Source organism: Sinocyclocheilus rhinocerous, unplaced genomic scaffold, assembly GCF_001515625.1.
Source record: "Sinocyclocheilus rhinocerous isolate Xijiao unplaced genomic scaffold, SAMN03320098_v1.1 scaffold2050, whole genome shotgun sequence".
Lineage (NCBI taxonomy): Eukaryota > Metazoa > Chordata > Actinopteri > Cypriniformes > Cyprinidae > Sinocyclocheilus > Sinocyclocheilus rhinocerous.
Window position 1 is genome coordinate 38,147 of NW_015661574.1, and position 15,231 is coordinate 53,377.

General features: G+C 37.1%; 1 protein-coding gene across 1 annotated transcript in view; it reads right to left on the reverse strand.

The window, feature by feature from the left end:
* LOC107726380 (V-type proton ATPase 116 kDa subunit a-like) overlaps nt 1–15,231 on the reverse strand; it is a 22,855-nt gene that overhangs the window by 1,782 nt on the left and 5,842 nt on the right. The window contains exons 4-18 of the mRNA XM_016535935.1: nt 14,511–14,648; nt 13,975–14,072; nt 9,601–9,727; nt 9,278–9,360; nt 8,863–8,956; nt 4,937–5,149; nt 4,691–4,841; nt 4,431–4,570; nt 3,868–4,025; nt 2,969–3,059; nt 2,659–2,777; nt 2,361–2,571; nt 2,154–2,273; nt 1,495–1,614; nt 1,288–1,405 (exon numbers count right to left, since the gene is read on the reverse strand). Coding sequence (XP_016391421.1) covers nt 1,288–1,405; nt 1,495–1,614; nt 2,154–2,273; nt 2,361–2,571; nt 2,659–2,777; nt 2,969–3,059; nt 3,868–4,025; nt 4,431–4,570; nt 4,691–4,841; nt 4,937–5,149; nt 8,863–8,956; nt 9,278–9,360; nt 9,601–9,727; nt 13,975–14,072; nt 14,511–14,648 — 1,981 coding nt within the window. The remainder of the gene's footprint in view (nt 1–1,287; nt 1,406–1,494; nt 1,615–2,153; nt 2,274–2,360; nt 2,572–2,658; nt 2,778–2,968; nt 3,060–3,867; nt 4,026–4,430; nt 4,571–4,690; nt 4,842–4,936; nt 5,150–8,862; nt 8,957–9,277; nt 9,361–9,600; nt 9,728–13,974; nt 14,073–14,510; nt 14,649–15,231) is intronic.

Sequence of the window (15,231 nt, forward strand, 5' to 3'; positions counted from 1 at the left end):
GAAAGAGTACAACTTTACAAGCCGTATCTTGTCTCATGTAATCGCTCAATCTGTGTTTCAGCTGCGCAAAGATGCCAATATAACGGCTTGTAAACAATATGTCACGTATGTAACGTCACATGATTTACCTCAGAAAAAAACATTCGGTGACCATAAACTCATTAGTCAGATAGAAAAATAAACTGTAGAGAGGGGCATTTTGCTTAATATATGCACCATATAACATATTCATTATAATTTTTACTGTTCTTCAATGTTTAATTTATGTTTGAATAAATCCATCAAGTTTTTATGACAGCCACCATTTAAATGTTTATATTTAAAAAAAAAAAACGAATTGAAGTAGAAATATTATTATGTAACTGTAACTTTATTATTGTAAAAACTTCATTAATTTTAACCTTCAATATTATAGTAATGTAGTACCAACTGACTCTCATGTATATTTTACAGCATTAGTTGAGATTTTTTTTTCCTTGAGAAAATTTGGCATGTACTGTACCTGATATTTATCCAAAATAATCGATACTGAATGGAATCGAATCGAAAGCTTGTGAATGAGAATCAAATCGCATCGTGAAATTTGTGTCAAAACCCAGCCCTATAAAATAATCACAAATTTTACTACAATTAAAACTTATGGTCTTCAATAAAAAATTAAGAAATCATTTCAGTTTACATTTTTGTAACATTTTATTTCAGTTAGGTAATAACCTAATTTAATACATAACAAAATAATATAAAATAATAAATAAATAGATTGAACTGTCATTCAAGTGGTGCTGGGCAGTATTACAAAAAATTGTATTACGCTATTTTTAAGAATTTGGCGGTTTCAAGGTATATCACTATACTTTTTCTTTGCATGCCTGGAGTTTATAGTTTATCTAAGTTTATATATAGTTTATATAATAGTTTGCTTATTTTACTGTCAGGAGTACATAGAATATAAAAAACATTATGTCAAATACAAATTTACTACCAAAAACTTTGGTAATCAAATCAATTTATAAAACAATGTAGTTAACATTTTAAAATGTAAATAATTTTTTTTTTTGCATAGATGAAAAATACTGTGATATTCCTTAAAAATTAAGTTTTCATTATTATTACTTTAAAAAAGTACATTCTATTGTTCAATAGTAATATTCAATTCATCATTTCTTTAAGGTAGACAAACTTTTATTTTGGCAGGTTGTAATGAAGATCTTTGGTTTCTGTGTGTTTTCTATAATTGTATTATTATTTTATTATGCCCAGCACTACATTGAAGGGTATATTACTCACGGGCATGTGCCAGGCTGAGAGCCCACAGGCGGAGGTAAGACGCAGTATTAGAGATGCAACCCAGGCAGTACTCTATTGTGTGGATGGACTGATGGAGTAAGACATCTGCAAAATCAAACTGTGGAAGAGAGGAAACTTTGTTAGGCTCATAGGGAAAGTAGTTTATTCACACCAAACGATGCACCGAATTGGTTCTGAATGTCTCGCCTCCTCTGATTGGCTGTCAGAGCTGCAGGAGTGGCTGTCCAGACTGGTGCCCTCCTCCATATCATGAGCATGCATGAGAGAGAGCTCCTCCTCACTGCTCCGCCGTACACGCTGATAACCCTACAGAGAGAGAAAGACAGAAAATCAGCCAACAGCCTTCAGCTAACTGGAGAACACACATAAACAAAAAGAGGATCCTCACCCGGTACATGCTCAGGCGGTCTCTGCCCTTGTGTTGCCAGTAGAGGTAGAGAGGTTTGCCCAATAGTAACACAGGCACAGAGAGCACGGCCACAATCACCAGGAACACCTGAAACCCAGCCTATGGGAAAGAGGGAAAATAAATATCAAGAAAAACAGATGTGCATGTAAAGTGGAATGGATGCACATATGGTTCTTTGAGTCCCACCTGTCCTGGGTAGAGGGGTTGACTGGAGTCCCCCTGCATCAGGAACATGTTGATGAAGTGGATGAGAATGCTGGGAGCTGTCTGAGAGTCTCTGACTGTGAAAAACAGCCACTTATAAATGATCATGAAGACCAGATAGCCGAAGAGGCACAACAGGAAGAGCAGCTCAGGCAGAAATATCAGGTACAGATTGAATGTCCGTCTGAAGTGCCTGAACAAGAACACACATAAACAAAAAGAGGATCCTCACCCGGTACATGCTCAGGCGGTCTCTGCCCTTGTGTTGCCAGTAGAGGTAGAGAGGTTTGCCCAATAGTAACACAGGCACAGAGAGCACGGCCACAATCACCAGGAACACCTGAAACCCAGCCTATGGGAAAGAGGGAAAATAAATATCAAGAAAAACAGATGCGCATGTAAAGTGGAATGGATGCACATATGGTTCTTTGAGTCCCACCTGTCCTGGGTAGAGGGGTTGACTGGAGTCCCCCTGCATCAGGAACATGTTGATGAAGTGGATGAGAATGCTGGGAGCTGTCTGAGAGTCTCTGACTGTGAAAAACAGCCACTTATAAATGATCATGAAGACCAGATAGCCGAAGAGGCACAACAGGAAGAGCAGCTCAGGCAGAAATATCAGGTACAGATTGAATGTCCGTCTGAAGTGCCTGAACACATGAACACATGAAATATTAGAAAGACCAAAGTCATAACATTGGAAACATCTATCAAAAATATCTTTTAAAATGTCTCACAGGTGATTGAAAACACCAAGGACGACTCCAAAAGTCATGTGGATTATTCCTACAATCACAGACATCTTCATCTTATAGGAGTTCAGGAAGGTGAGACGGTTTGACGCCAGGTTCCAGATCTACAGTGCAAATAAAATATTATTAAACTCAGATGTAAAAAGAATTATATATTTTGTCATAGCTTGCCATTCAACTATGTAACCTTTCACCCAAGACTTTCACCCACAGTTACTTGTTTTTATGGTGATGTGATCGTAAAGTAATTTGTTTCCTTTTATAACACAGCAAAAAAATGAAGTCCGAGACCTACCGGGTCAATGCCCAGAGGATAGGGCCCGTTAAAGACTCCTGTGACATTTGGATCCAGTGCAAGGAAGCTATTTGATCTGACCGTGTGTTCACTTGGGAGAAAGAGAAAATGAACATCACATCAGAACCACATATTGTACAGGAGAATTCTCTGTGCCTGTTGTTTCCTACAGTAAGGTAATAAATAAGATTTATTTTGCCGTCAACATTTTGGACTTGTAAAATTTCAAAGCTGATTTCAACTTGACCATTTATTGACTTAATCAGCTGTCTGACTGCAGGGATTACACTACAGCTCACCAAGGCTGCATTTATTTGATCAAAAAAATACATAAAAAAAAAAAACAGAAATATTGTGAAATAGTTTAACAATTTAAAATAGCTGTTTTCTATTTTAATAAATCTTATTATGTAATTTATTCCTGTGATGAAAAAGCTCAATATTCAAAAGCTAATACTCCCGTCTTCAGTGTCACATGATCATTCGGAAATCATATGTACGTACATTTTTCCAGGATACTTTAATGATTAGAAAGTTCATAAGAACAGTATTTATTTGAAATTGAAATCTTTTGCAACATTATAAATGTCTATACTGTCTTATAAACTTCTTCAAACATAGTGTCATTAAACTCCCAATCGTTAGAATTGACTTGCTTTATGTGTGAATTTGAATTAAACAGTCAGGATATACAAGTAGCAGCTGGCTATACAAGTAGCTGATCAAATAAACGTGCTTTAGTGAAGCCCTGATTTCATCTCTACAGAAACATGGTATGCTGTGCCCACATTTTAAAACATTTATTAGATAGACAGATAACAGAAATTTAGCATACTACATTTTAAAACATATGTTTTTAAAGGATGCAGTACACAATATTTTGTGCTTTGAACACTCACTTCCAGCCTCCATGATTATACATGGCACGGATGTTCCACCCCGAGCCAAACAGGTTGAGTGACTTGGAGAAGCAGTCGTTGTATATTAATCCAGTGTAGACTGAAAATATACCCATCAACAGGATGATGTAACGGCCCTCGAAAAAAATGTTCCAGATCTAAAAAAATTAACACGATGATGATGATCAAAATATAACAAAATGAACAAAAACAGTAAACTAACCCTCTGATGCATCGTGGTCACTACAGTGGACAGATATTTGAAAGCCATTTTAAACCATTTAAGATGTAGCATCATGTCCCAACCACCAACTGGCGGACCCCCAAAGTGTTGTCTACGATTCCATTTAATTGTTGTCTTTTTATCTATTTTTTTGTTTTGAGATATTGCATAATATATTCATAATGGCGGCAAGAAAAGTGGATGCACCATGTACCTCGGGAATAAGTGTTAAATACTAGGGCTAAATATCAATGTCTTAGCAGTTAATGTCTTTTAACATTCATTTCTAAATGAATGTGAGAAGAAAGTTAACACTGTCATAACAGCAAGATGCACGTACCTCATTTCTGGTTTTCTTCAGTTTGCGGTCATTCTCATAGAGAACCATCCACAGAGCAAACAGTGCCATGATGACGCCATGCCCGAGGTCTCCAAACATCACAGCAAACAGGAAGGGAAAGGTAATGATTGTATATGGAGCTGTGAGAAGGTGTGATAAAGAAGAAAGCTTACACATCTTATCTAAGCATATGTATGAAGCATTGAGGGCATGTTAAACCTTTAAAATTTAGTGTTTTTTTTTTATCGCTATCCTCTCACCTGGGTTGACCTCTCTGTAGCTGCTTACGCCGTAGGCGTCCACTATATTCTGAAAGCCTGAGGTAAACTTGTTGGTGCGTATGAGGGTTGGTGGAGTGTCGTTGCTCGGGATACGATTGACAAATGAGGGAACTGTGGCTCCACTCTTCCTCTGAAGGAACAAAACAATAGTTAAGAGATGTGTGCACAATTATTAATCAGATGTATCTGAATTAGTGCACCTTTGAAATGATGTGAAGTACTCACCGATCCATCCTCTAGAGCTCTCCGAAGTGCGGGCAGATCATTTACGGGACACCAGACCTCAGCTATGAGGCACTTGTTTGTGACATCAAAACTGCAGAGGTTGAGGATGTGATATATGGCCTTCATTTTCTTAACTTGGATCACCCAAATGTACACAGACTCTGAGGCCTTGATCAACACCTGCCTCAGGTAGTCCTCAGTACGGTGAAGAACCTACACATAAACCATCAAAATTTATTCAACAATGGTTTCAAAACTATGTCAAGCTAAACCATTTTGCATATAACATTTTAAGTGTTAAACATAGCATATAGTGGTTTAACCAGGGGGCCTTAGCAAACTTCAAAGGGGGCAGCAGGATGACTTAAAATATTTCATATATTTATTTATTTTCATATATTTATTTACTTATTTATTATGAAATTATATATTACTCTAATGCACTGTAATAATCTGAATTAAAATGCTAAAAATAAGTAAACTAGTATATTTATTTTTTAAACTTTTTTCCCCTCAACAACTTTTGTTTTTATTGAAGAACACAGTTTTTGAAATTTCTGCAGTCACAAAATTTATGTAATATATCTATCAGTTTGTGTTGATAAGAGTTTGAAAACAAACAGTTTTGTCATAATTACAGCAGAAAATAAATCTTTTAGCCTGTATGGGGCACTTATAGGATAAATGTGTATTTTCTATTTTCCATTCTATTTTCATAGGTCTTGAGAGGAACAGCCAGTGTTGAGAGTATCGAATATACATGATTCACTGGTGCCTCATAGTCTGTGAGAAACTTGTCCACAGCCTCATGAACATCATGTGCTGAGCTGGACCACTAACACAATTTTCTTTCTCTCTTTTACAGAGCAGTCACAAGCAAACTTAAATGCCCTCAAACCTAACCTGCCCCCTACATTCCTCTACTGCATGGCTGTCTTGAATTGGTTAGGAAAGATTAGTGATGTAAATCCAAATAATTCTAATGTAGATTCTATTACGTACACTTTCTGCTCTTTTAGATGGAGTATCTGAAGTACCCTCCACTGCTGAAGACAGAGAGTGCAATCAAACCCTTCCATAATTACAGCCCATCATTTATTACTGTGCATGATGCAAAACTCCACAAACCTTCACACATTTCTGGAGCTGCAACTAACAATTATTTTAATAATTGATTAGTTGGCCAATTGTTTTTTCGATTAATCGGATAAAAAGCCTCTTTTTTTTAAATTGACAAAACACACAATTCCACATCCTGCCCAATGCTGTCCTTCAAACAAACATGCCAACTAAATGCTATGAAAACATACTGTATGGTGAATAATATATCTCTATGCCACACATTATGTGTAAAAGAGTTATAAAGCACAGTTTAAATGGACAGTTTAAACAGACAAATGGACAAAGGACAGTTTAATTCCCTATATTAAAAGTGAAAATAATAATGATGAAGATAGTAAAGAAAAACACAAACTCGGGAACACAGTAACCTGTTACTGTCATTTCTTTATTCAGTAAATATAAGAAACGTCTTACATTTATATTCAATCACACTCTGTTATCCCTTTACAGTTACTATCATAAAATACTTGAAATACATGTTGACTTTTAAACCTAAATTTAACGTCCAATAAGAGATATATCAGCAAAATTAATATTATTGCGCTGAATATTACTTTTCTCCTTCTTTACTGCGTTCCGTCTGTTTGACATGCGTGCGCTTGCCGGCGCTCGTTCAGTGAAGTCTGAAGTTTAACGCTGTTACATCCCAAGGCGTAATTATTTTTATTTATTGCATTTTGTTGTTATATTTGTGCAGTATTTGATATTGCTGCTATGTACAGGTGCATCTCAATAAATTAGAATGTCGTGGAAAAGTTCATTTATTTCAGTAATTCAACTCAAATTGTGAAACTCGTGTATTAAATTAATTCAATGCACACAGACTGAAGTAGTTTAAGTCTTTGGTTCTTTTAATTGTGATGATTTTGGCTCACATTTAACAAAAACCCACCAATTCACTATCTCAAAAAATTAGAATATGGTGACATGCCAATCAGCTAATCAACTCAAAACACCTGCAAAGGTTTCCTGAGAATGCAGTTTGCCTTTTGGTAGTGTTGTGGTGTTTTGTTTTCTCTCTCTCTCTCTCCCCCCTCTACTCCATGCAAAGCTTAATGAAGATCAGCTGATCCTAGTTGTCATCAACCACTGGCTTGCTTTGATTGGCTGCTGGAGGGAGGGCTTGTGGATAAATCTGGAAACTCTGTGTGAAGCAGCCCCTTCTTTGCCTTCGCTGCCTCCGGAGACTGTTTTCTCCTGTCCCAGACATTAGCATGTGTGCTACTAGTTCACGTGTTCACCTTTGGAGAGGTGTTGTTGCTTTGTTTTACTCCGGTAAATTCACAACTTGAGATTTAAGTTCAAACTTTATAATTGCTATTTTTGGAGAAGTAGGGAGGTGGATGCCTTTTTTTAATGTCCATGTTTTCTCCTGTTTTTGGTTAGAAAGGGAGTAAGGTAAGACTTCTGTTGTATATTTTTAACATTGTTTTGTGAGTTTAGAAAATACTCCTCCCCAAGTTAGACCTTTTATGTTTGTCGTTTTGGCCTGGTCCCCTCCCAAAGCTTTATTTGCTCCCCTCTTTGTACCTTTTTTTTTTTTTGTAATCGTCAAATAAACCATTTTTCCTGAGTGTTACAAAAATCTGTGTGATTTTTGTGGAGTGCTGGGACAGGAGAGAGGAGTTCCTGATTGCCTATTGAGTTTTTTTTTCTGGCTTGCATTTGTAAATTTCCTTGTTACCCCCCCCAACTTCCTGACCCTAGACTAGGGAGGCACGTAACAAACGCAGACTGTCAGGACGAGCCTTCATGCAAAATAGAAACACTCGCGTGAATATGTAACATTTACAGAAAAGGATATTACCGTAAAATGCAGTTTATGCGCTGAGGAAACATATCTCCCAGATTAAACAGCATGTGCATCTGGCAAATCGCCTGACAGGACAAGCCGTGTTATGCTAATGCATTAGCTTGAAGTTTAAAATAAAGCAGTCTCATGTTTCGGGCAGCTTGGATCACGCATCTTTCCCGCAGCAGCTCACTCCAATTCATCCGCTATTTTTTGATGCATGTCATCTATAAAAAAGCATTATTCACTGTTGTAATTTGACGTGACTGGCGAAAGTTTTCCATGCGCAGATGCGACTAATCGATAATGACATTCGTTATTGATTATTTTCATTATCGGTTATTATGATTAGTTGTATATGATTATATTATGATTAGTTGTTGCAGCCCCATTTCATTTCTATAATTCCTGTTAAAATGTTATTTTTGGCTAATTTGTACTTTACACAAGTACTATTGAAACAATATATTTGCACTTTTTATTCCGTTACATTTCTAAGAAAAAATATATTTTGTTTCTCTGAACAAGTGAGATCATGTTTGTGTGAATTTTAAGCTTTTATTGAAAATAAGCAATAAAATCCTTATTACAATAAAATTGGCTGCCGCTGAACTTAAAGTCAAGTTACAGCTTTGAGGTTTCAGTTTAACATCTGACGTGTCTTACAGCCTTCCCTGGTAAAGACAAAACCGTGGTTATACGGGATGCTTGAACATTTTGTGCATTAAAGTTGCTTTTGAGACAACTTCAACTGTCCCGATTTCATCAGTCAGTTTCAAAAGATGTTTAAAGTACAATTAAACGTCAAAGATTTTTTTTTATTTTTTTATCTCCAATAAAGATTAAGCTGAGCTTATTAGTAACTAAGCTAAAGGTAAAAAAACTGGCCAGTAAATGACTAATCACACTTGTGAGATCACACTTACACCACACTTATTCATGTTCCACACAGTCAAAATGAGAAAATGTGTCAAACTGTAACAAGGGTGAAACCGAGCTCATCTGGACTCACCGTGTGCAAGTCCTGAATGCGTGTGCGGAGCCCCTGCACCACATCCGTCCTCTCCTCATTACTGTTGGGGTATGGATACAGGTGACAGTGGTAGCTATGGAAACAAAAACAGCCTTACTTAAAACTAAAACTACAGTACTTCTACTTTCTCTTAACAAAAACACTCTGAAAGAAATCCAATAAAATTAAGAAATGAAAGCATGAAGTTTCCCCTACATGTAATAAGGAACAAGCTATTTATAATTTTTATGAAAATGGAGTAGCTTCCCGCCTGTCTCTGTGGCGCAATCAGTTAGCACATTGGTGGTTAACTGCCACAGATATGCGGTAGCTCAACACAAAGTTATTTAAACCAGACTGATTAACACAATCATCTCAAGTAGAATGTAGGAAGTTGAATTAAGAGCTAAGTTACCAGTCACAAATCTTCTTAACTTTCTGTCCAATCTGATCTCCCCAGTAAGAGATGAGGAACACCACACTCCTGGTTGGCTCCCCCTGACAAACCAGACAAAGAACAAACAAACTAGACCATCTCAAAAGACTTGGACATTACAAATTTTAATTATTATTTATTTATTTAAATTATATCAAGCATCCAGCATTACAGTAAAATCTTGGATCAAACTGACCACAGAAAAAGAAACCAATAGGTAGAAAATAATATTTAACTATAAATTTTGTTACCAAAAACAACATATTAAATCTAACTATGATGGAGATGCCAACTGGTCTCACCGTATCAGGGTCCTCCAGAAGTCCGTCTACCTCCGAGTAGTTGAGGATGGTGTAGCCCTTACACACTCTCCAGAGCATTCGCTCAAATGCCTCGATTTTTACGCTCTGGATCAGCCCAGAAATGAACCTGTGCAGGAGGGACAGAGGAATAAGAGCTTTACTTTACAAAAGTAACATGAATTCAAAAACTGACATTACCACAGGTATTACCATCAGTAAAACCACAGGTTTTGCATGCTTTTTAACATGCATAGAAGAAACAGGATGTTGAATAACAGCTGAGATCTTATGGGTGAAAGTTACTGATTTTAAAGTCCCCCTGTGGTGAAAATCAAGTTTTTTATGTTGTTTATTTGTCTATGTGGTGTTTTTAATATGCTTTTAAACAAACCATGTGCCAATCAACACCATTGCTGATTATTTTCTCCTTAAAACTGTAGTTTCCCAAAGGCAGTCACAGAAACGCGATTTGAAACAGCCTTTTTTTTGCTACGTCACAAAATTCAATAACCAATCGCGTCAAGGGATCCTATCGTAAATTTAACGAATGTTACAGTCAGTGGCATAACTACAGACAGTGCAGGCAGTGCAGCCGCACTGGGGCCCGTGCCGCTGGGGGGGCCCGCAGCGCACGCGGGCCCTGCCCACATTGCAAGCGACTATATTAATATAAATTAATAATAAACGTATTAATAATAAAATACAATTAGTACCGAGATTCTTCACAGTACTGAATAAATACATAAATGTGCTTTTACCAGAACAAAGCGTACGATCGTCTGTGTGAAGACTGTGCATTGTGCACGAGTGCCAAGCGAGAACTGATAGCCTAACAGCAGCAACCAGCGTTTGCCATAACACATTCATAAATGTGCACTATTAGGCGCATATCTAATCGTTTGTGTGAAGAGTGGAAGCTGAAGGCACTTTGCAGGACATGGAGGCGCCAGCGCGATCACTCACTTGCATTTTTTTCTTAGTGGAAACAACTTAAAATACGTCGTCATTTTTGCTCATAAAGGTAAGAGTAATGCATTCGGAGATGTAAAGGGTCTACTTTTATTTGTGTGCATTCACAATATCAACAAAACGTTGTGCTTTTATAAAATAAAAATCAAAACAGATGTAATCCGTAAAGATGCATTTCTCTCTAAAGGCACGTCCAATGAGGAGATGGCGAGTCATTTTTTCATCACCATCTAAACTATAAAAATAGGGAAAAGCCTTAAACAGGCCCGATTATATTTTTTTCTGATTTTTATGTTGCTCTGCTCTGAATACCTTAAAATTTAAAGGATTTGCTGCAACGCAATTTTGTCTGATATGTGAATTATTTATTGGCCTATTTTTTTTAATCCATGCAGCAAATGCTTTAAAAACAGCTTTAAAAATTACTTTATTGCATTCCAGATGATTTTAAAGAACGTTACACTAAATTTTTACGGGTAGCTTGAATGCAAAACATTGTCATGAATTCATTGTATTCCCATTTGTAAAATAGACTACAAATTAATTGTTGTAGTCTAACCCGATCTCATGAAAGTGCGTATAGCACGATTTTCTGTTTCTATTTGGCGTAATGTTTATACGCAGAAATTGACTTTGGCGTGCAAAAGACTGATACATTCACAATGAATGGCATGGCTGGTTCAGTCGACAGAAATACGGGAGACACAGGCCTATGATAACTGCTGAAATGTTTGCGGGGCAAATCTCAGGTCAGTCTGAGCGTACACCTGCAGGCGCCACTGTGTGTATGTGCTTGTGGGTATTACATTTGTGTGTGGTTGTTGCCGCTAAAGTTGGCCATGATTCGGGGACATGGTGTTGATAATTTTTAGACTTCTTTCTTATCTAGTCTCTTGCTTTTCGGAGAGGAATGCGATTGCCGCGATTACTGGGTTACTGTGCTAAAAATAAAAAAAAAAAGAGAAAGTTTGCGGTAATTTCAGCACCACAGCGCTGAAACACTCAATGCTTCTGATAACCTTGCCTTCTGTGCTTTGCAAATACAATAGGTAACACATGCTGATGACTGTAAAATTCAACACGATTAATTTGGTACTTCTGGCTGCTGCGGCCAGGCGCACGCACAGCCGTGTGTGTTAGAGAGAGACGCACGGAAAGACTTTCAATTTCAGTTTCGATGTTCAATTTATTATAAGATACTGATTTTAGTTGGTCTAAATTAAGTAGGTTAGGCACAAATTTGCTTATATGGGTTCCCTTCTAGACACGAGCGCTGTGTGTTTGTATGTGCTTCATAACCGTGCACCCCAGGGGGCCCGTCGTAATAGCCCGCACTGGGGCCCGTCATTACTAAGTTACGCCACTGGTTGTATCACTATATACAACCACATCATCTAGATAGACAGCACATCCATTTAACCCATAAGTTACATTACCCAGTACTGAAAAGTATCAAATGCATTTCTAAGGCCAAAATTCATAACAGACTAAGAATATAGCTAATAAATCGTAATGAAAGAAGTAGTGCTGTCAAAATTAGCATGTTAACACAGGCGATACATTTTTCCAGTTTAATGGTGCTAAAAATATTTAATGCAGGGACGGAGCTAGGTTTTGCCACCCCACTCACAACTGCTGCTTCTGTCTCTTTTTTTTTCTTGACAAGAATTGTGTTTATTTAGACGCAGAACGTCTTTACAACCACATTAAATGGGAGACTTTTCAGACTTGCACTCTAACTTCACCTCAGCGCCAGGCACTAGTCAAATGAGCACGGAAAAGATGCAGGTACAAGGGAGCTTCAGTAAAACAACAGTGAACTGCGGTCAGATGAGATGTTGTCAGGCCAAATGTAAATAAAAACAAATGTTCCTGTCCTGTCAGCCATTATACTGTGCTCATAGTGCTGTACTATGTATACACTCTGTAGCCTGTATCATTTCATATTAAAGCGTGAATTAAACTATAAGCATGGATGACAGACCCCCGTCAGGTTCCGCAGCGGCAGCTCTTAAAGTAATAGCAGCCAAATAACCTAATAACCCAGCTGCTGTGATGTGTTAATCAAATATCAAAAGAAAAAAAGGTAATCTATAACTTTTGTAGCTTTAAGGATTCATCTATATTTAATTTAGCATTTAGTGTTTGATAACTTTTCAATTTCTGTATATTTACTATTTGCTGAATTGCACAGGTAAATATTTCATTTATTATAATGGGTTTATGTGAAGATTGTTATAAGTTCACTTAAATTAGAAGTTGTTATTTTTTAAAGTCTAATAAACGTTAAAATTGATAGCTCTCAATTATATGGTAATGTTGAATGACTATAGTGAATGGTGAAATATTAGAAGAAAAAAAAACAATTTCATTGAGACATCAGTAATATTGGTATCAGTGATACTCGCTTTTAGTCATGAAAAATGCCACTTAACAAATATTAAAAATATATTGTCTTTATGTTGTTTCTACATTCATTTGAAGATTGAATGTGAAAATATTGCAATATAAAAGTATATTTAAAAACTTTAATGTTAGGTGGGATTAATCACAATTAACTTCAGAAAAAAATGTGTGATAAGTAAATTTTTTTAATTGATTGACAGCACTAGAAATCTCCTGTGCACGAGTGGTTAAAGGCACTTGCCAATATCCTTTTAATAAATTGAATTTATTGACATATAAAGCAGAGCCAACAGAATCTACACAATCTTCCATTTGGGGCAAAGGGAAAGATTTGGATTTTGTTACATTATTCACCTTCCGATAGTCAGTACAAAAACGGTACATTCTATCTGGCTTTCACTAATAAAGTTACAGTATCCACTGTAGTTGTCCGCTAGTAAAAACAGTTTTATCAGTCATTAACCTTGTACGAACCAGCGCAAACAGATAATGTTACCTCACAAAGTTAGCCATCAGTCTCCTTGCTTACGTTGAGCATACCAGCTTATTTCTGGTTCAAACACATATGGCTTAATTAAACCAATATTTCCTCTTGCCATTGCCATTGTATCGCGTTTACTACAGTTCAGTTAGTGGATCAGGAGGCGCTGGCTGGTGTGTGACTGAGTGGAGGAGGGGCTAATTTTCGTATTCATAGATCCGCGTATAGTAAATGAGGCAAGGGTGTAGAGTTGCATTCAAGCTATTTTAAGGCATGAGAAAATTATTTTCACAAGAAAAAACATTTAAATATGTCATTTTGATGATCAAAGATGAGTTTTAAAGTATAAAAGTTTTGACTACAGGGGGACTTTAAAAGATGATTTTAAGAGAAAAACCAGTCTGCACATGGAAGGTGTGCAACAGCAAACTGCGCTGATGATGAAAATTTCGTCACATCTGTTGGTGAGCCAAAGCAGGACTTATACTTTCAGCTTTATGTTTTTAAGCACTGCTCACCCAAGCTTGGCTCCAAGCCTCTGCATGCTGGTGTAGTCCATCATTGGTTCTTTCTCTAGGAAGGGAAACTCTTCATACTGGACCCGCGACGGCTCTCTCTGCTCATACACAAGCAAAAACACAGCAAGAAATTAGATTCACACACGTACGCACATCGTCTCTGTGATCAAGAAGAAGACGTCAAGAGTTAAGCCTATTTGTAAAGACACTGCTGGCTGCTCTCAAAGTTCTGGCAGTCAGTGAAAATCAGGCGACTCCAAGTCACCTTCGTGATTCCCACAGTCCTGCTCTCTGGAGATTAATTCCTTTCAATTACACCAGAGAGGTCGAACATGATCAAGCACCAAAGACATCAACGGATACAGAGAAACAAAAGCCAAAATGCAGACAGTACACAGAGCGAGAAGTTTTAAAATGGGGCTGTTTGATTAAAAATATCAGTGTGATAATGAAGGACAAATGAAGGTTAAATCTTTCATCCAGTGAAAGATGGATGAAAAAGTTCCAAACATATGACAGGGAATCACATGACCTACCTCTGCACTGCGGTGCACAAAGTTGCGTGTGATGTGCAGCATGTGTGTGTACTCAGTCAGTTCTAGAAGGTTCTTCTGGAGTTTCTCCTTGTTCCTGGTGACCTCACTCAGCTCCAGTTCCAGTCTCTGAAGTTGCTCCTAAACAAAGCATACAGGAATCGGTAATAACTAAATATCAGCAGTCATATCAATGTTGTAAGCAGTGCGGTGTTCCTGAAAGAGAGGAATTTCAACTGACTAAATGACATCCAATAGATACAATAAAATGATTAAATAAAGGCATGTCCAACTGATGGATAGCCAAAGACGGTTTAAGAAAGGACCGATCACAATCAGTAAGCAAAAAATTTAATGAGATCATCGCTGTAAATCTAAACTTGAATGGCAAACATTTGTAAAAAAAAAAGTGATGAGGACGTTGAAGATCTTAATGAAGATGTTTATTTCAGCATAGCAGTGACAAAGTACATGTAGTACTGCAATGCTGAAAAAGCATTTTCAGTGACAATGTTTAAATCTGAAATCAAAATAATGGATAAATGTTGTGTTTGTGGTAAACAGCCACGGATCAGTAGCGGACTCTTCTGTGAAAGCACAGTCCGTGCTGCTTCCCCTCTCACAAGAGTCACCTAAGAGGGGAATGAAATGAAATTCAGGCCCTGAATAAATGTCTAAAAATCCTGATTGGAGTATCACTATAAATAGTTATAAATGAAAAAAA